Source organism: Kogia breviceps, chromosome 15, assembly GCF_026419965.1.
Source record: "Kogia breviceps isolate mKogBre1 chromosome 15, mKogBre1 haplotype 1, whole genome shotgun sequence".
Classification (NCBI taxonomy): domain Eukaryota; kingdom Metazoa; phylum Chordata; class Mammalia; order Artiodactyla; family Physeteridae; genus Kogia; species Kogia breviceps.
In genome coordinates, this window is record NC_081324.1 from 86,913,245 (window position 1) to 86,940,039 (window position 26,795).

At 43.8% G+C, this 26,795-nt stretch overlaps 1 protein-coding gene across 4 annotated transcripts in view; it reads left to right on the top strand.

Moving 5' to 3' along the window:
- The window catches only part of GLT1D1 (glycosyltransferase 1 domain containing 1), a 139,710-nt gene that overhangs the window by 48,069 nt on the left and 64,846 nt on the right, over positions 1-26,795 (top strand). For all 4 annotated transcript variants that reach the window (XM_059040032.2, XM_059040031.2, XM_067015552.1 and 1 more), the window contains 3 exons: positions 2,600-2,656; positions 12,068-12,163; positions 12,790-12,839. In XM_059040032.2, coding sequence (XP_058896015.1) covers positions 2,600-2,656; positions 12,068-12,163; positions 12,790-12,839 — 203 coding nt within the window. The remainder of the gene's footprint in view (positions 1-2,599; positions 2,657-12,067; positions 12,164-12,789; positions 12,840-26,795) is intronic.

Sequence of the window (26,795 nt, forward strand, 5' to 3'; positions counted from 1 at the left end):
CAGCAACATGGATGGACCTAGAGATTGTCATACTGAGTGAAGTCAGACAGAGAAAGAGAAATGTCGTATGATATGTGGAATCTAAAAAGAAACGATACAAATGAACTTATTTACCAAGCAGAAACAGACTCACAGACTTAGAGAATGAACTTATGGTTACCAGAGGGGAAGGGTGGGAGCAAGGGATAGTTAGGGAGTTTGGGATTGACATGTACACACTGCTATATTTAAAATAGATAAACATGGGGCTTCCCTGGTGGCGCATGGGTTGCGAGTCCGCCTGCCGATGCAGGGGACACGGGTTCGTGCCCCGGTCTGGGAAGATCCCACATACCACAGAGTGGCTGGGCCCCTGAGCCATGACCGCTGAGCCTGCGCGTCCGGAGCCTGCGCGTCTGGAGCCTGTGCTCCGCAACAGGAGAGGCCACAACAGTGAGAGGCTCGCATACTGCAAAAAATAAAATAAAATTAAAAAAAAATAAAATAAAATAGATCAAAAACAAGGACCTACTGTAGAGCACAGGGAGCTCTGCTCAATATTCTGTAACAACCTAAATGGGAAAAGAATTTGAAAAAGAATAGATAACATGTATATGTAAAACTGAATCAGTTTGCTGTACACCTGAAACTATTGCTACATTGTTTTGGTTTTTTTAAAAATAAATTTATTGATTGATTGATTTTTGGCTGCGTTGGGTCTTTGTTGCTGTGCACGGGCTTCCTCTAGTTGCAGCAAACAGGGGCTCCTTTTTGTTGTGGTGCGTGGGCTTCTCATTGCCGTGGCTTTTCTTGTTGTGGAGCGTGGGCTCTAGGCGCGTGGGCTCAGTAGTTGTGGCTCACAACCTTTAGTAGCTGTGGCTCGCGGGCTCTAGAGGGCAGTCTCAGTAGTTGTGGCGTATGGGCTTAGTTGCTCCACAGCATGTGGGATCTTCCCGGACCAGGGCTTGAACCTGTGTCCCCTGCATTGGCAAGCGGATTCTTAACCACTGCACCACCAGGGAAGTCCCTATCACAGTATTGTTAATCGGCTATACTCCAATATAAAATAAAAAGTTAAAAAAATAAATAAAATGCAGATCGCAAATCACTTAGCAGAAGTGCAAATACTCTATCAGTGGCATGTTTGCAAAAGGAAAAAGAAGAGCTTGTCCGTTTGAGTTGAGTTGAGTTGGGGCCCCGGAGCCCTCTGCCTCCATCTCCAGCCCTCCCTGCCCTCCCCAAGTCCTGCCCCCGTGGTGGTCTCTGACATCCTTTCCTGAGACCCTCAGTATCTCCTAAACACATCTAGTAAACCACTGACCTGCAAAATAGAGATCAGGGAAACAGTAGCTCCAAAGAACATGTAGCTGATTCTGAGCTTAGGTTTGAACCCGTGCTGAGCCCAGGGTCACGCGTACAAGTCCGCCTTATAACCACCACGTTATCAAGGCTCTAAGTGGTTTCGGGGATACTTTTGGCAGCAGAATCACTCTCTTTCTTGGAGCCCCCATTGAAAAATGATGCACTGACTCAGTATGCATAAAAGGGGTGTGTAAGTGTCAGTGCAGGCCTGGGGTTGGACCTTCCATTCCTCTGCCACAGCCCCCGGTTTATAGCCACGGAAGATGTCGGTGCTGCAGGAAAAACACGGGCTTTGATGCAGCGCGTGGGTTTGGACGCAGCCTCCGACACCTAACATTTTGTATCCCGATTAACCTCGATGAACCTCGGTTTCCAGCCGGATAAACTAGAGGACTCAACCTGCTTAGCAGGGATTAAGGGTTTCCAGGACCGGGTGGAGCACATCCACTCAGAGTCTGTGCTGGGGCAGGCGTGGGGTGGACTTTACTACAAACTTCACTAACTGTGGTTTGTATGAGTCAGTGTGAATGGGCGGCTTACAAGTGCCTTGGAGAGGCGGTTCGACGACTTACTTTACGTTTACATTCCATAAAATTTCACATCTTTTCTGCTCTCGAGATAATCTGTTAAATGTTGCCGCTGGATTTTTGAGATCTTAAAATGTTCACTTTTTCAGAGAACTTTAAACTGAAAGCTGTCTGAAAAAGTGACACAGATAGCAGGAAATTATGCATGATTTAGAAGGTTGAGATGAGGAATTTTAAATACAGACATAATTTCTATGTAATTTCTTTTAGAGTTTAGTTGGGAATGTTCTGGATACCTGTCACCTGTGTGCATTTTTTAGGAACTCAAGCCTTCTGTGACCTAGAGACAGTTTGGCTCGGGAGTGGACGGTGGGGTTGAAAGTGATGGGTCTTTTCTCCTTGGGAGCTGTGGGCGGATTTTCTTTTATTTTTTATTTTTGTTTTCGGCCTCGCTGCGTGGCACACGGTATCTTACTCCCCTGACCCGGGATCGAACCCGGGCCCTCGGCAGTGAAGGCGCAGAGCCCTAACCACTGGACTGCCGGGGAAGTCCCCCGTGGGCTCATTTTAAACCTCACAGGCTTGGAGAGGTTCATGGGACTTCAGCAAAGCCCTCAGAACTTTAGTGCTTTATAAGAACCTAGTATGACGGTCCTTTGAATGTCAACACAAAATACCTGGTTATGTCTCCACCACGTGAACTTTCTTTTGTTCTCTTTCCTTTGACCCAGGAATTGCAACAGTGCTGAACGCCACCTTTAACTGGAACACCTTCCTTCAGCGTTCAGGTAAGAGGTGAGATCTTCCGGTAGGATTTTGACTCAAGTGCATCTTGCAAACTTATGTGAGTTCCTTGCTAGGTTCACATGGTTTTGAAGAAGAGGCCGTCAGGGTCGAAGAAAGGGACTCTTGGGGTAGAACAAAGGAGAGAGCAAGGCATGATTAGAACAAACTTCGTTTCTCCCCATTTGCCGCGGCGTCGTCCGTGGTCCCATCCCGGTGAGGTTGGGGACGCGGCTGAGATGCAGGAGCAAGGGCAGCGCTAGCCTCCCCGACGCCGCTCTGCGGACAGACCTCCCAAACACCTGGCACCATGTTGCATCTGTCCTTATCAAGGCTGCCAACCGCCTGTGTTCATTCGCTGTTACTTTATTAGCTACACACGTAAGAAGTGACTCTTGTGGGACTTCCCTGGCGACCCAGCCCTTAGGACTTGGCGCCATCACTGACAGGGCCGGCTTCGATCCCTGGTCGGGGAACTAAGATCTTGCAAGCCGCGTGGCGTGGCCAAAAAAAAAAAAAAAAAAGTGACCATTGTGAGATGGAGATCAGGTTAAGAAACAAACTTTTAAACCACTTGAAATCTCAGCACCAAAAAGGAACTGCTATTAGTGTTTGGATGTATCTTTCTCAACAGTTTTACATATATATTAATGCTTTTCATGCATTAATATATAATATTAAATTATAGCTGTATTAACCTATTATATATTTTTGTCTTTTAAAATCATCATGTAAATATATAAATATGTGATATTTGTATATTTATTGTAAATGCATAATACGTATGATACCTATATTATTTAGATTATATATAAATTATATATAATTAGGTGTGACTATATTTTATGTTTAAATAATACATATGTATAAATAATTATATATATAATGATTTTTAAAAGACAAAAGTAGAGTCAAACTGTACTTACTGCGCTAACCTGCTTTATTTATTCATTATGTTAGTAACAATATGAGCTAACTTAGGCTTTTTTTTTTTTTTTTTTTTTTTTTTTTTTTTTGCGGTACGCGGGCCTCTCTCTGTTGTGGCCTCTCCCGTTGCGGAGCACAGGCTCCGGATGCGCAGGCTCAGCGGCCACGGCTCACGGGCCCAGCCGCTCCGCGGCACGTGGGATCCTCCCGGACCGGGGCACGAACCCGTATCCCCTGCATCGGCAGGCGGACTCTCAACCACTGCGCCACCAGGGAAGCCCTAGGCTTTTTTAAAAGTTTCTAAACTAAAGTAAAATTTACGTGGCGTGAAGTATAGACTTCTAGGGTAAGATTAGATGAGTCCTGACAAAGGTATAAATACCCTAATCCAGACAGGTCGCACTTCCACTGCTCAAGAAAGTTCCGTCTTGTGCTTTTCCATATTTAATTCCCATCCCTCTGTGAGGGACCCCTGTTCCAACTTCTGTCATCATCGATTCGTTTTACCTGTTCTTGAACTTCATCTAAGTGGAGTCATACAGTAAGTACTTTTTGTGTCCGGCATCTTTTTTGCTCAACATAATGTTTTTGAGATTCATGCATCTTGTGTGTATCCGTAGCTCCTCCTTTTTTATTACCGAGTCCTATTCCATTGTATGGATATGTCACACATTGTTTCTCCATTCTCCTATTGATGGACTTTTGAATTGTTTTCCATTTTCACGTACTATAAATAAAACTGCTCTCTCTCCATGTTCTTGTGCAAGGATTCCGGGTGAATAGCTGGAGTGTAGGGTGGATACATGCTTCACTTTATAAAAGAACAGCCAAACAGTTTTCGAAAGTGTTGTACCATCTTACATTTCCACAGACATTGATGAGAGACCTCGTTATGGCACATCCTTGCCAACAATTGGTGTGGACAGTCTATTTAATTGTAGTTATCCTCGGGCATCATGAAGTGGTATTTGATTGTGGTGTGGGGCATTTACGTATCAATATCTTCCTTGGTGAGGTGTCTAGCCAGGCCTTTTGCCCAAATGTTTTAGTGTGTTGTCTTTTAATTCTTGGTCTGCAGGAGGGTTTTGTGCTTTTTTTTCCCCCCTGGGTAGAAGCTGTTTGTTATATACGTATATTGTGAATGTTTTCTTCCGTTCTCTGGTTTACCTTTCCATGTTCTTAACTATGTCTTTTGAAGAGCAGAGGTTTTAAATTTTGTTGAAGTCTAGCTTATCAATTTTTTCTTTAATAGTTAGTCCTTTTGAGTCCTGCCTAAGAAATCTTTGCCTACCCTAAGGTCGAAAAGATATTTTCCTTTTTTTTCCTCCAGAAGTTTAAGCTTTTCCATTAGGATTGTAATCCATCTGAAATTAAGTTTGGTGTGTGATATTAGGAGGTAGGGATCGAAATTCATTTTTTTCTGTAAATTCCAGTATCATTGAAAATGTTTTTCAGTGAATCGCTCTGGTTCCTTTGCTGAGAATCAGTTTACTGTGCGTGTTCCTTTGTGTCTGTATAAATCTACCTTTATGCCAGTATCATGCTGTCTTGTTGTTGTAGATTTATGGTACGTCTAGAAATCAGATAGGGTTAGCCTATGACTTTGTTTCAGAATTGTGTTAGCTCTTCTAGGTTTTTTGCATATACATATACAAAATTTAGAATCATCTTGTCAATTTCTATGAAATCTTGTTGCATTGGATCCACAGATCATTTTAGAGAGAATTGCTGTCTGAACAATAATTTGTCTTAAGATCTCTGAACATGATGTATCTTTCCATTTGCTTGGGTCTTATTTATCTTCATAATGATTTGTACAGGTCTTTCATGTCTTTTAAAAATATTCTTAAGGATTTTATTATTTTTGATGTGCTATAAAGGTTTTCTTTGTAATGTCAGTTTTGAAATTTAGTTGTTGCTAGTATATAGAGATACACTTGATTTTTGTGATACATTGGCATTATATCTTGAAATATAAATTTATTGGTTCTAATTATATCACGTTTTAAATTCCTTTATTGTATTTAAAATTCTATAAATGGATCCAAATAATCCTTTTGGTTGGGAATTTAGATTTTTTTAAAACTCTTTGATATGCAGTGATGAAAGTGCTAGGATTTTAATATTCATATGTTTGCCCAATTGTTTTCTTAGGAGAAATTCCTAAAAATAGAATTGCTGGATCAGGTTATGCATTTAACCGGAGCTTTCATACATCTTACATGATGTGTAAGTGTGTCACCTTGGAAAGGTGACATCGCGGTGCATGTCCATCAGTGAAGCTGTGAGGCTACCATTTTCTCTACACATGGTGCCACTGTGTTTTCTGTGCATGGTATGATCCAAGCATAATTACGGTGTTTAAGCAAAATTTTGCTGTATTGTACAATATCTTTAAGTGTAAAAAGTTGAGTTGTCCACAAATGAAGCCCATAAGTGTACGCTGTTTGGGATTATAGCTGCCTCACAAGGCTGATCAGCCCTGTAATTCTGGTAAAGGTACTAGAACAGCTAAAATTGTCTCAGCAAATGCAATTTGAGGCCTAAGAAGTCATCTCTTTTAACCTGAACTACTTCTCTCTAAAGACGACAGTGCAGGGGTACGATTAGGGGGAGTTGAAGTTGCAGGTCCTGCTGTGAATCTCAGAGAAGAGAGTGAACATGCAAAATCGGTGCCCTGCCCTCAGCAGACAGGAGGACACCCCAGGCCTGTTTTTACTCCGAAAACTTCAGACAAAACCTCCAACACGTACTCCGTGTCAGCGTTCGCTTCCCTTGAAAAGAAGAAATTTCCAAACATGTGATCAGAAATAATTTTCCAAGTGTTTTACATCCATCTCAGCAAAAATGGCAGAACTCTTGTCAGCGTTACAAATGAAGCCGCACCATCCAATTGCTTTATCGTGTCAGGAAGTGAAAGCTCTTACTGAGAACGAGGAGGCCCGTTTTAAACGGCCTGTTGTAAGGTTATCCCGTCGTCTGTATATCAGAGGCCACCGTTGTGGTGTAACTAAGATTCATAATTTCCCAAAGGAGAGTGATTTGTCATTAAGGTCTGTACCCTGCTGGTTGCTTGTTTCACCAGTCTTACCGTTGAGTGATTAACGGAATGGCCAGGAGATTTAAAATACTCCGCCGCCGACAATGTCCCCTCTTGGGAATGTTGGCTTCAGTTTACTCTTTACGCGGGCCTCTCACATCGCGGAGCACAGGCTCCGGACACGCAGGCCCAGCGGCCATGGCTCACGGGCCCAGCCACTCCGCGGCACGCGGGATCCTCCCGGACCGGGGCACGAACCCGCGTCCCCTGCATCGGCAGGCGGACTCCCAACCACTGCGCCACCAGGGAAGCCCCAGTTTACTCTTAATGTGTGCGATCAGAAGCTGTAAACGCATTCAGAATATACGGGCTCGGGGAAGCTCCGGCGGGGACTGCGGGAGCTGACTGCTGGAGAATGGCTAAAGAGTTAAGATGGAGAATCCAGCGGCGTCTCAGGGTTTTATGATCAGGTGTCTGTTCTCGTTTGTACAGCCATCCATCTTGGTCAGCTTTCAGACTCCAGAGGCAGACCGTCTCTCTCACCCATCCTCTATCTCACCGTGGCCTCTGGAGCATTCTAAACCTATGATTGTGTTTTGTCACTTCCACTCTGGGCTGAGACAGTGAGAACAGAAGTTACAGTGAATTTGATGCAGGCCGTTAGTGATCAAATACTCACCCTCTGGATCCCTGTGCATTTTGTTAACCTTGAAATCAAGGGGAGGGGGTTGGGAGGGGCCTCACTGAACACTGAATACAAACGGGCAGGTGGCCGATTAGTCGCCAGCGTTGATAGTCACCTTCTTGAAGATCTGATGTCAGTTTCAGGGTTTATTCCCCTTTAAGGTATGTCTCGAGTTTGCTGAGAAGGTTCAGTTATATCTCTAAGCCCAAGCTACCAAATTAACTAAGTCTCCTTCCTTTAAAACATGCAATCGGTTTTATGCCAACCAGATACCATGATCAAACAGGTCAACTAGGAACAAATAAAGAATAAAATAGATTAAAGGCACTGAGTGGCATTGTTATAATTTTTCACGCGATGTTCTCATTAGCTCTTCTGACCCGAAGGTATGCGTTTAGACATCAGGTTAGGTATCTGGTCTTTGTGTTTTCAGGTACATCTTAAACGTTGTCATGCTTCAGTGAGCCAGGACTTTTGCTGTTAAATGCCAGTAACTGATATGCATCTAGAGTCATGGCGCCTCTCAGGCCATCACAGCCCCAAACTGGGAAAGCGTCAACTTGACCCGGACACACCTTCTTGGTTTTTATTTTCATTTTACTTCTATTTTCATTGTTTATTTAATTTGCTCTTTCTCTTCTTTATTATTTTTTTTTTTTTGCGGTACGCGGGCCTCTCACTGTTGTGGCCTCTCCCATTGCGGAGCACAGGCTGCGGACGCGCAGGCTCAGCGGCCATGGCTCACGGGCTCAGCCGCTCCGCGGCACGTGGGATCCTCCCGGACCGGGGCACGAACCCGTGTCTCCTGCATCGGCAGGCGGACTCTCAACCACTGCGCCACCAGGGAAGCCCTCTTTCTCTTCTTTAAAACTCTATTTGTATTTCTATCTGGAAACGCTCATGTGCAAAACTCAGATGGTCATATTTTCCTTCCTCAGGCTACTCCTAGGAAAACTCACTTGTTTTTCCACATGGAAACTTCATGTCATTCGATCCCAGTATGCGTTCACAGCCCCCCAAATGAGATTTTTCAGCTAAAAGTCACTAAGTCTAATCAACAGAAGTTCTTGAATTCTCTTCTCCTTATAATCACACGTGGGAAAAAAAACACACACACACACACACACACAGAAAAGACAGAGCTGCTGGAATAGAAAACGGCAAAGAAGGGCTTAAACGTGGATCGGGTTTCTATTCTAGAACCGGTGGATGGATGAGTCACTTAGAGGATTTGGGAGCGTGGTGCTTAGTCTGTTGGGACCGCTAGGGTGCCAGACCATGAAATCAACACGTTTCGTTTTGTAGATAAAAATACCATTCTCCAGGAAATGGTAATATCGGAAAGACACGTAAGTGGTTGCATTTGTAAGGGATGAGTTCCAGCCTTGACTTGTGCGAATCCCAGATGTGAGAGGAAAAGTAAAGAGAAGAAAAATAAGCCTGGGGTTCAAATGAAGAAATGAAATCCACTAAAAAAATTAGGTAGGTACCTGCCTCACCTCCAAACCTCTAGAGGCCAGTACGTTTTAGTTCTTTTTTAAAATCTGAGAATGAACACGGTACATTTCCCTAAAGTTGGCCAAGGCCCTGGGAGAAGCTGAAATGGAATTACTTAGAGTTGATGTATCCATGAAGTCGGGCCTGAGACCTTGGTTGTTTGATCAGGATTTTTGAACTTCATTTCCTGAAAACGATATTGGTGTATGTGAAAAGTGCTTGTAAGCTCTCAAACCCAAATACTGTCTCTGCATTTAATTAAAAAAAAATTTTTTTTAATCCTAGAATAAGACAAAGCCTTTGGTTCTTTGTTTGATCCTGTTCTAGTATAGGTTTCTAAGTTCCCGTGACATTTGATCTCCTGCCCAGGAAGAAGAGGGGGAAAGAGGCGAGAGAATATGGGATTAACTCCGTCTCCCTGTAGGGTCTGGTAGGACGGGGGGATCTCAAAATCATTTAGTGAAGTGGGCAGCAGCACTTTAAAAAATTGAAACGAAATAGAATAGAAAATATCAGAGTACCTTGTATGCAATAAATCTAAATGATTCTTTGAAACTGTTACCGTGTCTGTGTGTCTATATGTATAAACACATATTTCATGTGTACAGGGTTGCAGTATAGTGTGTACATCTTACTGTAAGTCATAGTCAGAACATTCTGAAGATAAATGTTGTAAATTATGGATTATTGTCTCTCGAGATTGGCTTTCCTAGGGATCCTGGGGTGGGGTACGTAGAGGGCCACTTTTCTCCAGCTTTACCTCGCCAGAAGGCCAGCGGGTCTTCCGAACCTGCTGTTCTGAGTAGCTAACACGTGTCAAATCGAAGTCAGGCAACGAAGTAGGTTTCCCACATCTACCCTTGTCACAAAGCAAAAATAATTAGGTGCAGCCTTTTTACCGAGACGTCACATCAGTTCTTAAAATAGGGCTTTCTTTGGATGCCGTCTTTGTGTTTGTTTTGTTTTTGTCTTTACTTTTTTTCAATTTGGTGATGCAGTTTCTTTGATTTTCCCTCTTTTTGGTACTTCCATGGTTCTCCTTCTGCCTTTGTTTCACTCCTTTTATATCATTGAATGGATGTTCCATGTATTTACATCATGATGACATAAGGGATGTTGTATCCTTCTCACTGTGTCGCACCTGGAGACACACAACAGCACCTTCTTCCATTACTGGTGATTTTTTTAAAAATATGTCAACTCTGCGTGTGGGTGGGTGTGTGGGTAAATAAAGCCATGTGCGCTGGGTTAAGGTTTCCTCCCTTAGTTAAGTGGGGGTCTTTCTCGGTTTCCCCATGTCCAGGTGTTATATTTCCTTTGTGATCAGTAAGTTATTTTTGAGAAGGCACTTGTAATTTCTGTCCTCATCCAACTTCCCCTTACCAGGTTTAGCGTGCATGGATGGTTCTTGCCTAAGTATGTAGGTGTTGGCTGTCTTTCACACCTGACCTTCCTTTCCTTAATGGTATTCTTCCATTTGTATCATTTTTTTAAATTTATTTTTTATTATTTTTTTATGATAAGCCGCACCATTCAGCACACAGGATCCTAGTTCCCTGACCGGGGATTGAACCTGTGCCCCCTGCAGTGGAAGCGCGGAGTCTTAACCACTGGACCGCCAGGGAAGTCCCCTGCATCATTTACTAAAGAGAAGAGCTTGTCTCCTGACCCCAGATTCAAATGCCCGACCTCAAATTCAAATTCTGGACATAGCCTCTAGCTTAAACTTTTGGTCAAAGAAGTATTCACTAAGTTCTGTATTTCTAAGGTTAGTTTCAATACTGAAAATATAGGAAAAATATATAACAAAAAAACCCTCAACATATCTCAATGAAATTGTCAACAGTTAATTCAGAGACTGTAATAATGGTTTAAGGCTTTTCTAAGAGGACATCTGAATCTTAACATTTCAGTGAAGGCTTTCTCCGTGCTGGTTATGTATTATTATTATTATTATTATTATTATTATTAGCTTTTGTGATTGTGTCAGAGTGCTGTCAATATATCTTACTACATTCATTCTAGTTATATTACTACTCAAGACTTAAAGCACAGAGGGAATGAAATTATTTGCATTAAGAATTGGATGAATGAATGAAGGAATGAAAACCCTCTCCTTGCATGATTTTATGTCCAATTGCATATGTTTGGAAATGGTGAAGTTTTAGGCTAGCTTGGGTTAATAGTAATAATTTCTTTTTCTTTAATGAAATTTTATAAAGAAGGCAGGGCGGCTTCTTTCCTTTCCTTTTCTTTTCTTTTTGTGGGGATCCATGCCATGTGGCTTGTGGGATCACAGTTCCCCGACCAGGGATTGAACCCAGGCCATGGCGGTGAGAGCGCCAACTCTTAACCACTAGACCACCGGGGGACTCCCCAGTATTTCTGTTGACTGCATGACCTCTGGCTTCCGAACAAACCTCCTCAACAGATGGTGACTGAAAGCAACCGCCATGGATTTTCTCATGATTTTGCGGATTGGCGGTTTGGACTTGGGTCACCCCCGCTTCCGCTGTGTGTGCTGGGCTCCCTTGTAAGTTGGGCTGAGGCCTGACGGGTCCTGCATGGGTGGTTGGGTCTCTCCTAAGGAGGCAGCCAGGCCTGACTGTAAGGCAGCAGCATCCCAGTGGGTTGGGGGTGCTGCACACCAGGCTGACCGCGGCCAAGACTTGGAAGTCACTCCTGCTCTGTTATTGATACCAGTTACCAGGTCAGCCCAGGGTGGGGAAATGGGTTCCACCTCTTGCTGGGAGGGACGACAAAGAGTGTGGTCACCCGCAACTCACCTTACACGACAACTGTCAATGTAGCAAACCTAAGCCTCTTATTTCATGTATCTGTGGGCACGTATACATTACGCGCGTGTCCCTATGTATAGACACGTATGGACTCAGGAGGACATTCCTATAGAAACCATCTTTGTAGTTTCATAAAGAAAAGATTCTTCCTAACTGGAATCGCATGGACATATTTTCTAGGACCTGTGGCTGACCTTTCAGTCATAACTGAGTCAGTTCTGATCACCTCATCCTCCTGCATTGCAGCAAAAGTACCTTTACTTTATTAGGCCAGGTTCAGCTCAGGTTGATTCATCAGGAGGAACAGTTAGTTCACACACAGTGAAATGAAGATAAAACTTAGGCGTGGGAGCAGCTGCCTCAGAGGTCAGAGCCCAGCAGCCTCTGAGCTGTGTCTGCGGGGCCAGTGTCACCGGGTCATCGATCCAAGTCCTCTTCGTTGAAAATACCCTGAACTCTTCTGTTGCAGAGATTAACCAAAGTGCTGACAATCTACACGTGTTTCTCCTGATCTGTGGACTCCGACAAGTGAAAGACCCTCTCTATTTGGTGGATGCATTCTCAGGTATGTGTTCTCAGGTGACCCTTTGCCTGCGGAATTCCACTGGGGTCCCTGTCTTCACATGTCTCTCCTTAGGACTTTGAGTTTTCTCATTTTTTTTGCCCATCAGCGGAACTGTTTCTAGATTGTTACTTTGGAAGCAACCGGAAAAATAATCTCGCTGTGTAGTCATTTCAGTTGTTTCCTACTTTCCTGTGCCCTCAGCTTCTGAGGAAATCATAAAACATAGCCAATAATGATAAGTCTAAAACAATTTTATCTGGCAATATTTTACACATGCCAATTTGTGTGATACATTTGGAGTTTTGTTGCATTGCTTACGTTAACCTGTAGACTCTTCAGTATGTTCTAAAATCCATATTGAATTGTGATGGCATATCCATCCTAATTACCTAATAAATTAGATATCTGAATACTGTGCAACGCTCTAGAAAAAAATATTTTCCTTAAAACCATAAAATGTCAAATCCTTCCATTTAAAATAATTATAAGTTGACTGATATGAATGAAAGCAAAACGATAGGAAGTAATTTATATTGTAGCGTAATTAATATTAAACCGATTTATGTTTTCAGCTGTGACTTAAACCCATTTTAAAAGTCTTTTTTTTTTCTTTTTTTCTCCCCAAGAATGGCATCAAGAGGAGCCCAACGTTTATATGGTCATTGTCGGTCCCGAAGTAAGTTGATTTGCCATAAGCATTGATCCCATCTCTGTTTTCCTCTTTATTCTTCTTATATATTTTCTAAAATTAGTTTCTGTTACTTTTCTAACCCAAAGTTTCTTTCTTTCTTAAGTAAATGACGTCTGTTTGCCTTTTTAACAATGAACACCAGACCAAGGTTAGAGATTATGAGGCTTTATAAGTCTTTACAATTAACGTATTGCTACAAAGGGTAAGAAACTCTTACGGGAATACAGAGGAGTCATAGAAAGAAAGTCCATGTAGGTCGGTGTGTGAGGCAAACGTTCCATGTGGTCCAGATCGTCTTTGAAACTTCCTGGAAGGGCTCAACTGACAAACACAGAGCTGTTCCTTCACCCGAGCACCGGCTTAAGCCATTGACCTGCATTCAGGAGCCGAGTGGGGTGGAAAAGCACAAGAAATACAGTCTGCACCGGGGCATGTCCTGGCCTGTCAGTGGCCATTGTCCGGGGAACAGAGACCAGTGGCAGGGCTTGGAGGTGCTGCCTCTCACTGCCCGGGACTCGGGAGACCCCCTCTCCCCTCCGGCAGATCCGGAGCAAAGCATGTGCCGTGTTCCAGGGTCGATTCTCAGCGCTCAGGACGCAGAGGGTCTGGGTGGTGACACACCGGTCATCTCATGAAAGTGAACGCTGAGTTGCCCCAAGCAGTTTGGAAAATAGAGTACGCGTCCCGCCAGGTGGGATGTAACACTGCAGTAACAAGGCCTTTTCTTTACTTCGTGGCGCTTCTGTGCCGGGGCCGCGCGGTGCGTCGCCTGCGCCCTACGACGGCTCACGCTCCCTCTCCCTGTCGCCCAGCCGGATGGCTGAGTCTCTGCATGTTAAATGCCTGCATGACCTCCCTATTCTGTTCTGTAATTCCTCCTCTCGTGGTTTCCTAGTTCCCTAGGGACCCACCGAGCCTGCAGGGGGTGGCAAGCTTTTCCTTAGAATACTAAGGACCTTCGGAAACACTACATTTGCCTGGAAAAAGGCCCCCTAGCCTAAAAACATATCAAGGGCTAGAATCTGCGTAGCCACGTTGGTTGTCACATGGAACGTGAATCACCCCGTCATCCGTGTTCTTTGTTGGTATAACAGACACACACGCGCAGGCACGCACGTCCCCACGTGGCTCACGCGCTCGGGTCCAGCCTTTTGACGGTTAACAAGATAACCCCTAGTGCACTAATGAACGCATGTTGAATAATGAATGTTAAGTCCTATAGTGGCAAAGTTGTTACTATTATTATTATTTTAATTCTCTTTCCATCCTCCTGTTCAAAGAGCATGACTGACTGAAAAAGTTTTAGTTTGATGCTAAATTCCTTGCTAACCAAGAGAGAAGGCCTGAGGTTAGAGCCATGGCAACAACAGTTATCCTGAAAGAATTTGGTAATGTGGCTTTCTTTTCCATTGTCTTTACTTTTATGGTTTTGTTCTACTTATGGTTTGTGATACTGGCTCTCCAACGCTGAAAATTTCCTTTAAGAATGAACTGACTTCACAAAAAGTAGTAAATAAGCAATAGTACAGCTGGGGCACAGATATGACAAATTGTGAAAGTACGCAGATAGCCAAAGTTTGGGAAACAGTTCTTATCGAGAATCAATCAGTGTGCCCGGTGGATGAAATACCAAAGGAACAACGCTTGGTGGAGAAAAACGTTCGCAAACATCGGGCTAATGATGATCTGATTTCTGTTTGACCTTTTCTGTCGTGTTTCCTTTTAAGGAAACCTAGAGGGAGGTGGCAAACGTCGAAGCACTAGTTTAGCACTAAATATGTGCCAGAAACCCTTTTCCAGAGACCTAAAGACCAAGGCGGCATTCGAGCTGATACAGAGGTCAGAGAAGAGGGAGTGACCAGGACACGTGGTGCTTTCCTGCATTTATTATTAAGCATCTTCGTCTTTAACTCAGTTGCCTACAGGTGAAGGATGCCATTTGTTTCATAAAGGCTTCCTAAGTCGTAGTTCTTTAGAAGAAACGCTGTTGTATTGTTTATTACATTAAACAATTAGGAAGGCTTTTCCCTTCTCAGGACAAAGATATTTATTCTGCCGTTTGTCTTTGGCACATACAGCTTTCCCTCTAACTTTATTTTGCCTAATTTTAAAAGAGCAGTGAGTGTAAAAAATGTGTCTCTTTCCTCCTAATTTCACTGCAGGGAAACTTGTCCCTCAGGCTCCAGGTTGGGAGACGGTAGGGGAGGGTGGAGACTGTGGCCAACTGTGGAATGAATGGTGGGCGGGGCCCGATTCAGCCACAGCAGGGTTTGCATTCAAAGATGCAGACTCCCTTGTCAGCCTTGCCAGAGAAGCCACAATCCAGAGGCCTTTTTCTTTCTCTCTTTTGAAAAAAATGCCTGTGTGTGTGAAATATCTTATTTTTAACGGCTGGGAACTAATTAGACAAACGTACTTATGCTTGTCCACGCGTGTGCACACGCGCGCACACACACACACTCTCTCTCTCTCTCTCTCTCTCTCTCTCTCTCTCTCTTTTTCTCTGTTTGCCTTGTTGGCCCTACAAAATGCTTCTCTGTATTTTCTCTTTTGTAACTTCCAGAGGGAGGCAATCCTAAGTGGTTTTGAGCAAAGGCTGTCATGACTTTGCTTGTTAAGAATCAGGGAGCAGAGGGTGACGTGAGCTGGGCGAGGCAAAGCAGGTTTGCAGGGACCGTGGAAAGACGTGTCTTGGGAAGCTTAAGTGCTTCCGCAATTCCAGTGGGCCCCTCCGCTCTTTTTCCAAACTAGTCTAATACATCTCCGATATACCTGAGGACAGGATGCTTACTGGGCTAAGGCGGGCCTGGGACCAGTCTTGTCGAATGCCCTCCCCCCAAGGCCCCCGTGGGCCCGTTCTGAAGCTGCATCTTCAGCCACCGAGCTGGTTTGCTTGGGTGGAGCGGGAACCCAAAGCAACAGGGGGATGAATGAGAGGAAGAGGAGCCGTGAAAGGGAGCTCTTGAGTGAAGGGTGGTGAAGAGTTAGGATCTGAGAGTTGCTAGTCCTTAAGTTCATTGCCACGAATTAGTAATAGTTCGCAAGCACTTCTTCCCCAAGGCACTCCACTCTCGATAATTAAAAACCCTCTGGGGAACGGGGAAATTTGCATCTTTGGGTTGCAAATTTGCTGCTTAGCAAAGCCAGCCGTAAGCACCTGGCACCGTGCAGGCAGGCACGCTCAGGCCAGAGCTTTCCTGAGATGTGCTCACTTCTTCACCGACCGGAGAGACTGGATCTTCCAGATCTAAATCTGCCTGCAGGGATGCAGCCGCCTTCTCGGCCTAGCACGGACCTGAATGCAGAAGCGAAGGCTTTGGACCTGACTGGTGTTCATCTGTCTTGGTCCATCCGGGCGGCTATAACCAAGGACCGCAGATGGGGTGGCTGACAAACAACAGCGACTTATTTCTGGCAGTTCTGGAGGCTGCGCGTCCAAGATGAAAGTGCCAGCATGGTCATCTTGTCGTGAGGATGCTCTTCCTTTCTTGCTGTGTCCTCCTGGTGGAAGGGGCGAGAGAGCTCTCTGGGGTCTTTTGTAAGAACACTAATCCCATCCATGAGGGCTCCAGCATCATGACCTAAGCACTTCCCGAAGACTGCACCCCCCAATACCATCACCTTGAGGGTTAAGATTTCAGCGTATGAATTTTAGGGGGGACACAAACATTCAGCCCCTAGCAACAGCCCTGCCTTGTAAAAGGTCTTTATCAAATCTAAAGAGCCATTACAGTAGCCGTTACAACAAACACCTTAGCGTCATCTTAGTAGACAGAATAATTTGAGTGTCTAAATTTCTAAGGCAGCACTTAGAATCCAGTTGGTCACAAACTCCTTCAAACCTCTTGTTTCCTTCTTGATTCCTCTGCTCTATGAAACATTTTTTTTTTTTTTTTTTTTTTCGCCATGTCACACCACCAGTGGGGTCTTAGTTTCCCGACCAGGGATCGAACCCCGGCCCTCGGCAGTGAAAGCGCGGAGTCTTAACCACTGGACCGCCAGGGAATTGCCCAAAAGATTTAAAACCAATCTATGTAGACACACGTTTCAGCTCCTCCAGTAATTCAGATAAGGCCGGTGTCTGTTAAGTTTTATGTTTGTTTGCTTTTCCTCCATAACCAGCGGTATGCTGGTCAATGTTTAAAAACGGTTCTGTTGGGGAGAGCGGGGTGGGACGCCCCGTTTTCTAAGAGCCCTGTTTGCCTATTTCTATAAAAAGTTTTTACCACGGCCAGACAGCAAGTAAAGCCAACTCCTGCACGTTTTACCTGTGACCCACTATACACACACACACACACACACACACACACACACACACACACACACACACACACACAAACCAGAAACAAGCTTTGTTAAATAATACTCTTCATGTATTTCATACACTCTGATATTTTTAAAAACCTGCTCTATGTCTCTGCTTTGCTCTTCCATGTCATTAAAACGAAGGTTATTTTTATTCCAAAATTGATTTCATGATGTTCTCCCTGATCTGAAGTTTGGACAGCACTGACTTGGGCCATGCTTGATGGTGTGTGTGTGTGTGTGTGTGTGTGTGTGTGTGTGTGTGTGTGTGTGTTTATCTCCATCCACTAAACATATTCCCTCTTGAAAGCCAGTGCACTGGCTGCTTCTTCAGTGAGAGATTCCCTCCCCAAATGTTGGGCTGGCTCAGATGTGCTTCTCCTGACCACTCAGTTTAAACAAGCTCTGCCCTATATCATCGTGATGAGATTTCCAAGCATCTATCAGCTTTCAGCGTCAAGAATTCAATTTAACATCCCTTTTGAATTCAGAACTAGGAGGAGACAAAGGATTTTACATTTGAAATTGAATATTTGCTACAATGCTACGGGTTAATATGCTGATCTTTTGGAAATAGATTTGAGAAGTGGGTCAGAGGTCAAATCTTGGGACACATTAAGATTCACCTTTTAACCATTATCTCTTAGAGCAGATCAAACACCCTGAGTATTACAATTATTTTTGACATCTACTGTGAGTGCACTCTCCTTCCATTCATCTTTTTCTTTGTTAAGTGCTAAGCTCAGTGATTGAATAAACTCTTTAAGTCTAAATTGCACACTTTGGGAGGACTTGTAGCCTTTCCAGGTCATGTGCAGGGTCTCTTAGTACAAAATTGCATTGACTCTGTTAGTTAATTATTATTAACTAACCAATTATAAGGGCCTAGTATTAGGGAATAATCGCAGTGCCTGCAGCAGTGACTCGCTCGCTCTCCGTCCACGTCTCTGCACGGAGCCTGGTCAGATCCGAGACCCCAGCGAAGACCTGGCAGCTCAGCCAGTGCCCCCTTGGATGCCGCATCGGTCCAGCTTCAGCCCGAGGGGATTTACCAGGAGGTGACAAGGGCGACTGAGAGAATTGTTGCGGAGGCTGGAGACCGGGTTCGGCTGTATCCATGTCTTAGTCTCTGGATCACGTTCCCTTCAAGGTCCACGGTCATCAAGGTGGCCATTATTTGTTCTTGTTTGTCGTCCTAAACAGACTGCATGCTCCCTGAGGAAAGGGGCCACGCCTGTTCTATTCACTAGGGTATGTCCACGTGCCTGCAGCACAGTGGCACTCGGGAAATATTTCTTGAAGGAATGAACAAGGAGGTAAATAAAATTATATATATATATATATATAGTGGGAGAGTGAAATCTGCCACCCCAAATGTCTCTTTGGCAGGCGGATTATTATTTATTATTATTTCTAGCTGTAAACAATCAAGGCCCAAAAGACTCAGGAAGAACCTTTGACCCTCCCCCTAACTGCCCACAGAATGTCGATTGAGGACCAGGAAGGGAGCACCTCCATAGGTAACCGTAGTATGAACTAGGTGTGGAGACGGGGGTGGGGCGGGGGTGGGGACCCAGCAAGGTCTGTTTGTTAAATTCCTCTCTGTGACCCATTGTCTCTGCTGCCCCAGCAAACGCTTGTTCACCAGACATTTGCTCTTCCGTCTCCTTGGGAATTGCCTGCCTTCACTCTGAGGTCCCAAACCCCTACCCTCAACATCCTCTTCCGTCTTTAGCTGATAACTTAGTTCTCCTGGGTCTCTCCCATGTATACATGTAATGAAACTCGTGTTTGATTTTTCTCCTGTTCATCTCTCACGTCAATTTAATTCTTAGACCAGCCAGAAGAATCTCGAAGGGGAGAGGCAAGTTTCTTCCTCCCAGGCAGTATACGTGCATATGTGTATATGTATTCATACATATACATATGAAGGTACATGTATACAACAAAATACATACAGCTCCTGTAAATGAGCACGGAAGTAAATGAAGATATCCAAGCCTACTGAAGTTTTGCTCACCGACAGTCAGCATATTGTGTTGCAATAAGGGGTAATTGCTACATTAAATTACAGCAGAGCACCATTTTCACTGCCAAGAACACTCTTTCAGGGAAAATCACTGAATAAACACCAGGGACCAAACATAATGGCCACATTGATTTCCATTAAGTGACCTTTGAAAGTAGTCAGTTCTTGTTTGATGACTCATAAAAACAAACAGGTGATCCGCATACGCCGGGCGCATCCATGTTTTGCTTTGACTATTTGGCACCCATTCCACCGCTTCTGCTTCGTCTGGGCGTCTTCCTCGCCTCCCCCCGCTGTACGCGGTCTGGTGGAAGTAGAATCGGGCGCCTGCTCCTCTCCTTACGAAATGGCGGATGTAACCCACACTGGACCGTGGACCTTGAAGGGGACGTGACCCAGAGACTAAGACATGGATACAGCCGAACCCGGTCTCCAGCCTCCGCAACAATTCTCTCAGTCGCCCTTGTCACCTCCTGGTAAATCCCCTCGGGCTGAAGCTGGACCGATGCGGCATCCAAGGGGGCACTGGCTGAGCTGCCAGGTCTTCGCTGGGCTCTCGGATCTGACCAGGCTCCGTGCAGAGACGTGGACAGAGAGCGAGCGAGTCACTGCTGCAGGCACTGCGATTATTCCCTAATAATAGGCTGAGCTCTTTTTCAAGACATATTAACTAACAGAGTCAGTGCAGGCTAGAAGTGTGTCTGCCAGGACAGGGGAGCCCAGGGCCTGCACTACATACAGCATTCACATTTGTTCCTGCCGTGTCCAGTGGCTGGGCTCAGAAGGCAGTTATCACACTCTTCTTTGGAATAGTATTGCTCTGCTTTTTGAGTGGCGTTACCTTTCTTCCAACGATCTATAAAATAGGCGAGTAAATGTTCTCGTGTGTGCTTTATATTTTAGATGCGATGCGTATGTTTCCTTCTGTGATCATTCTTAGCAAGAACATTTCAAAAAGCGGGATCTCAGTCCCCTGTGAAATCTATCTAATCCTTCATTACTGTTTGCTGCTGGCAAGTTAGTTAACACCTTTGGACCAAGATTGCATCATCTGTGTCAGGCAAAGTGTAGCCTTGCATGGCTGTGTAGTGGAGTGGTTGTGTGCTGGGTGCACTTCACTGCAATGGGCCTCAGTTTTCCCCATCTGTACAGTGGGTGTGACTAAGAAAACGTAACCTGCCCCATTGTTTCTTGAGAGGCCAAAATGAGTGCATACTTGGCCCGGCGCCTGGTTCGTAGGCGGCATTGTACGGGCATTAAACGAAAGAACTTTCTGTGCTGATGTTTCCTTTCTGTGTTGACATGCTAGAATTCTGTTTTAGCTGCAGAATGGTTTAAGGCATTGGTTTTCTATTAAAGCTTCTTTGATCTCTTGGTCCAACCATCTCGGCAAAGCATGTGGTTTCTGCTCGTGAGGGTGGGGGGGGCCTGGAGTGGGTGCATTTTCTGATACTCTTTGATAAGCAGTGTGGTAGGAACATTCGGCTCGAGCATGACAGCTTAATGACTTTCCACCATAATTTCGTGTATCAAAGATGATTTTCCTTAAGCCTGGGAGTTGAGACAATATATTTTGCTAGAAAGTAAATAAGCTTAAGAAGGAGGAAATGAGAATTTTCTTTGCTGCTTGCAGTGCTTTCACTTTTTAAAATTTCATAACATGTGCTTTCATTAAATAAAAATACCTACCCTTCTTTTTTCTTTGCCTTGTGTTTTGTTCCCCTTGGCTTCACTAAGAGATTTGAAAATGAACTGATGTGGAAGACAAACCCAGAAAAGTTTAATGCAGTTTGTACTTTCAACTTGAAACTTGCTGTTATACCTTCAAATTTTTAGTTAAAGGGTTACGTATTTCAGCTGTCTTGTAAAAAAAAATTTTTTTCCCTTCATGAATTCTTTTCCCCTAAATAGTTAATCATGAGAGCAGAAAAATGTTAAAAAAAATTAAAAGCAATGGGGCTTCCCTGGTGGCGCAGTGGTTAAGAATCTGCCTGCCAATGCAGGGGACACGGGTTCAAGCCCTGGTCCAGGAAGATCCCACATGCCATGGAGCAACTAAGCCCATGAAACACAACTACCAAGCCTGCGAGCCACAACTACTGAAGCCCACGTGCTCAGAGCCTGTGCTCTGCAACAAGAGAAGCCACCACAATGAGAAGCCTGCGCACCACAATGAAGAGTAGCCCCCGCACGCCGCAACTAGAGAAAGCCCGTGCGCAGCAATGAAGACCCGATGCAGCCAAAAATAAATAAAATAAATTTATTTAAAAAAAAATTAAAAACAAGAAGAATTTCTAACTAAAATTTATCATAAGTAAAACATGCATGTCAGAATTAATATGTATTGCCAAAAGAAGTCTTCCATTGCACTGTTTGTCTTTTCATGATGGGATGTTAGGGTTATAATGCAATTCAGTGGTTTAGGATCATTTGAATGAAAAGGATCAGAAGTGGGAAATGGAAAGGTAGAGCCCGTAAAGAATTAGCATGACCTTGGGAGGAAAATGAACATGTCTAAGGAGAAGAGATGGACATGTACCCCCCAAAATAGGCCCACTTTTGGTGGGAGGGGGTAGAAAAGTTTGGGAGGAGATGTTACTTCTGGTTTGGATAACTGGGCAGAGTTTCTCCGAAAGGTGACATTTGTCTGCGCCTTGGGGGATGAATGGGTTTTAGGGATAGAGGGTGGCATTCGTGGTGGAGAGAAAGACATGCAGTTAGGAGAGAGTTGAGAAGTGGAGAGTAAATGTTACGGAGTCCAAGCTTACGCTGCTTGCCGCGCGACAGCCCAGCAAATCAAGAGGCGCGTAGCTGGGGCAAGGAACAGCAACTTTATTTGGAAAGCCAGCAGACCGAAAAGATGGTGGACTAGTGTCCCAAAGAACCATCTTACCTGAGTTAGAATTCAGGCTTCTTTTATACTAAAGGTGGAGGGGGTGTGGTTGGTTGTCACGAACTTCTTGGAATCCTTTGTTCTTGCAGCTGTTGGTGAAAGTCAGATCATGCTGTTCCTGTAAACTTCCAACAAGACAAATGGTATTCTCTGTTCTGCAGCTCTTTATCTCCATATGAATGGAAAAGTGTTACAGCTTTAAGAATGGGCTCCTGTGTATTTCAGGCTGCAGGCAACATTCTTAACTTGTAGCAAAAGCAATAGAATACAAAAGTTAAAGTAAAAGAAACAGATCCAATATGGAGTCAGATTTGTTCTTCCCTGTTACATAAATAAGTAAGTAGGTGGGGGTTCCATAACCCACATGGGCTTTGTATAAACTGTATGATAAGAACCCTTTGAGTAGAAACCAGAGGGGCAGTGGATCTTGGGTAAGAGTGCCATCTCCAGACTCAGACTGCCTGAGTTTGACTCCTGGCCCAGCACCTTCCTAGCTGTGTGATCCTGGCTAAGTTACACCAGCTCTCTGAGCTCCACTGTCCTCCCTCCTAAAGTGGGGATAATGACTGCAGGATTATTGGCAAGAAGTAATGCACACATAGGACTTGGTGAAGCTTAGGCCCAGAGTAAGCAGCGAGGGAGTACTGACTGTTAATAACAGCAGCAGTAAGCAATAAATCATGCATGGCTTTGAGTTTATTCTTTTTTTTTTTTTTTTTTTTTTTTGCGGTACGCAGGCCTCTCACTGCCGTGGCCTCTCCCGTTGCGGAGCACAGGCTCCGGACGCTCAGGCTCAGCGGCCATGGCTCATGGGCCCAGCCGCTTTGCGGCACGTGGGATCTTCCCAGACCGGGGCACGAACCCGCGTCCCCTGCATCGGCAGGCGGACTCCCAACCACTGCGCCACCAGGGAAGCCCTGAGTTTATTCTTTAAAGATCTTTCTAGCAATAGCATTGTGTTTGTAGCTCCTTGTGTCCCTCTGTAACCCCACTGTTGCCCCTAGCTTGCAGAGCTCCAGCCTAAGGACAAGGGAGCTGAGTAAGGAGGTCTCTGTACAGTGGCTCCTGCAAAAATGACTGCCTGCAAGTCCACAGAGGGTGAAGCCCCCAGGAAGCAACTGACTACAAAAGCCTCTTGCGAGAGTTCTCCCCGAAGACCTAAAGAGACATTTCTCCAAAGAAGGCATACAGATGGCCAACAGGTACATGAAAAGATGCTCAACATCACTAACTATTAGAGAAATGCTAATCAAAACTACAGTGAGGTACCACCTCACACTGGTCAGAATGGCCATCATCAAAAAGTCTACAAATCATAATGCTGGAGAGGGTGTGGAGAAAAGGGAACCCTCCTACACAGCTGGTGGGAATGTAAGCTGGTGCAGCCACTGCGGAGAACAGTATGGAGGTTTCTTAAAAAGCTAAAAATAGAGCTACCACATGATCCAGCAATCCCACTCCTGGGCATGTATCTGAAAAAAACTGTAATTCAAAAAGGTACATGCACCCTTATGTTCATAGCAGCACAATTCACAATAGCCAGGACATGGAAACAGCCTAAATGTCCATCGACAGAGGAATGGATAAAGAAGATGTGGTGTGTATATATATATATACACACACACACACAATGGACTATTACACAGCCATAAAAAAGAACGAAATAATGCCATTTGCAGCAACATGGATGCAACTAGAGCTTATCCTACTAAGTGAAGTAAGTCAGACAAAGACAAAATATCATATGATATCCCTTATGTGTGGAATTAAAGTATAACACAAATGAACTTATTTTCAAAACAAATAAACTCAGACACAGAGAACAGACTTGTGGTTGCCGGGGTGGGGTGGGGTGGGGGGAGTTGGGGGGTGGAGGAGGGGTGGAGTAGGAGTTTGGGATTAGCAGATGCAAACTATTACATACAGAATGGATAAACAACAAGGTCCTACTGTATAGCACAGGGAACTATGTTCAGTATCAAGAATATGAAGGTTTCATATATATATATATATATATATATATATATATATATATATATATATATATATATATATATATCTGCATCACTTGGCTCTACAGCAGAAATTAACACAACATTGTAAATCAATTCTACTTCAATAAAATAAAAAGAGTGCGCCCGTACTGGAAAGGTGAAGAAACTCATCGTTACAGGACTGTAGCAGCTCACGGAAAAAAGACGTTATCACGTCCACTGAACTTCTGATTGGCAGGTGTTCCTTCCCATGTCTGGTGAGAGAAATTGCTCAGAACCTCCAAATAGATCTGCACTTTCAGAGTGCAGCTATCTGTGCTTTGCGAGAGGCCAGCAAGGCCCGTCTGGTTGCCTTTTTGGAAGACACCAGCCTGTATGCGATCCATGCCCAATGTGTAATAGTTAGGCCAAAGGACATCCAACCAGCGTGCTGCTTACACCGAGAACATGCTTAAGACGACTCAGATGGGAAACCTCTCATTGTTTAAAAAAAACTCTCTTCTTGTTTGATAGTTCTGAACGTTGGATTATTTTTCCCCCCGATGGACGCAAAAGGTACCTAAGTGTATGATTGTTCAGTGGAAAAAGAGAGGGCAGAAATCAGGGATTGGCAGTTTTTCCATTTTCATTTTGTATGTGAATTTTTAATGTAAAAGCAGAGACAGTAATTCAGGTCATAATGTTTCAGCAAACAAGTTTCAGAAGTCGAATTTTATAAAAATTTTAAATAAACCTGTTAAAATATTCTGGATAATGTCAGCGTTTGGATTTTCTTAAAGCAAGTAGATTTCTTTTTTAAAAAATTTTTATTGAAATGTAGTTGATTTGCAATGTTGTGTTAGTGTCAGGTGTACAGCACAGTGGTTCACTTATACATATATACATATATGTATCTCTATTCTTTTTTAGATTCTTTTCCATTATAGATTATTACAAGATATTGAGTATAGTTCCCCGTGCTATAAAGTAGGACCTTGTTGTTTACCTATTTTATGTATAGTCGTGTGTATCTATTAATACCAAACTCCTAATTTATCCCTCTCCTCCTCCCTTTCCCCTTTGGTAACCATAGTTTTGTTTTCTATGTCTGTGAGTCTATTTCTGTTTTGTAAATAAGTTCATTTGTATCATTTTTTTAGATTCCATACAAAGCGATATCATACGATATTTAAAACAAGTAAATTTCCAGCTGACGGCAACTAAATGGTCTTTGCAGCATTTTAATCATACGGTAGATTCCATCCATTCACTACACTTTTCTGAGTTGCTTTACATACATGTGTCTAGTGGTTTGTGTCTTCTGTACTGTTCCTGCAAGTTTGTTATTAAAATAAATTAAGCTATAAAAAAAGTCTAGGAATAATTTCAATTTCTTTAGGCATCCAGATTTGCTATGTTCGCCGTCAAAGTGATGTCATGATCTCGGGGGTGTTAGTGAGCTTTGCATTTCTGCTTCCTTGGGGTGCATCTCAGGCGTATGAGTAGTTTGAAGGAGTTGGGGTTACACACACACACACACACACACAGACACACACACAGCATTTCCTTGCCAAATGGAACTTAAATGAAGTTTCTGGAAAACACAAAGTTATTCAGTTAGTATGATAAACTCTCTAGGGATATCAGATTCATTAAACTGACTTGGTTTGTAATTCCTGGTACCTACTGGTGACGTGTGAATGAGACTAGAAATTGAATCTGCTTTCACTTCTAAGCTCACCAGCAGTAACAGGACAAGCCCGCAGACACCGCATTCGTAAAATGTGTTTACACCCTCATCTGCCTCTATCTTTGAAGACACGTTTAGAATTTTGTCTTACAAGTGCATAAATTTAAGAGTATTTTGTCAGTTATTTTAAAATTGTTTTCATAGTTAATGAAACCAGTGGAGGGGTGGTGCAGGGCAAAACCAGTCTATTGATTGTTTCATTGAAGAGTTAGCAGTTGGATGAACCAGATGAGATAAATATATTCTGCGGCTCCATCCTAACTAGGCTTATAGGAACGCTGTGACAGATGGAAAAGTATCCCTTAAGATCCTCTTGGTACCTCAGTAAGTAAATTTACCCGAGAAGAGCTCATTGTGCACAAAGAGTATTATAGTTTGGCTTCTGATGGTTGGGAATAAGGTGTGCTCCTCCGCAGATACAATGCTTACCTTCAGGTGTTCAGGTGTCTTTCTCTTGCTGAGAAGTGTGGCGGTGTCACTGGGAACATACACATTTGAGATTAAGTGTATACATATTTTTGTATTAGTGGTGCAATCTGCAGCTTTCATTCTTGTTCTTTTTAGAAGGGCTTTGATATTTAACCGTTTTCTTCTACTACTTGTATAGAAGTTACTATGTCTCAGAAATAGTTGTAAGCACTAAGCAGGTTTCTCATTTTATGAGATGAAGAACCCAAGGCCCAGAGATGTCCATTAATGTATGCACGGCTATGTGGCTAGTGACTGTTTTTTGGGGGGATTTCACCCAGGTGATCTGTCTCCAGAGCCCCACTCAGCCTGTACCGCCTCTCTTTCTGGCCTCTGGATATCTACATACAAGTTTGCATAAAAACACATGGCGTCAAAAATGTTGGTATAGCGGATCAGCTTGAAAACACTGCTATTAATTTTTGCATTAATTCAACAAACATATTGAGCACCAGGGATGCAATAGGACAAAACATGGTGCCTGGCCTAAAGGACACATTTCCTCCAGATGTGAAATAGGAGT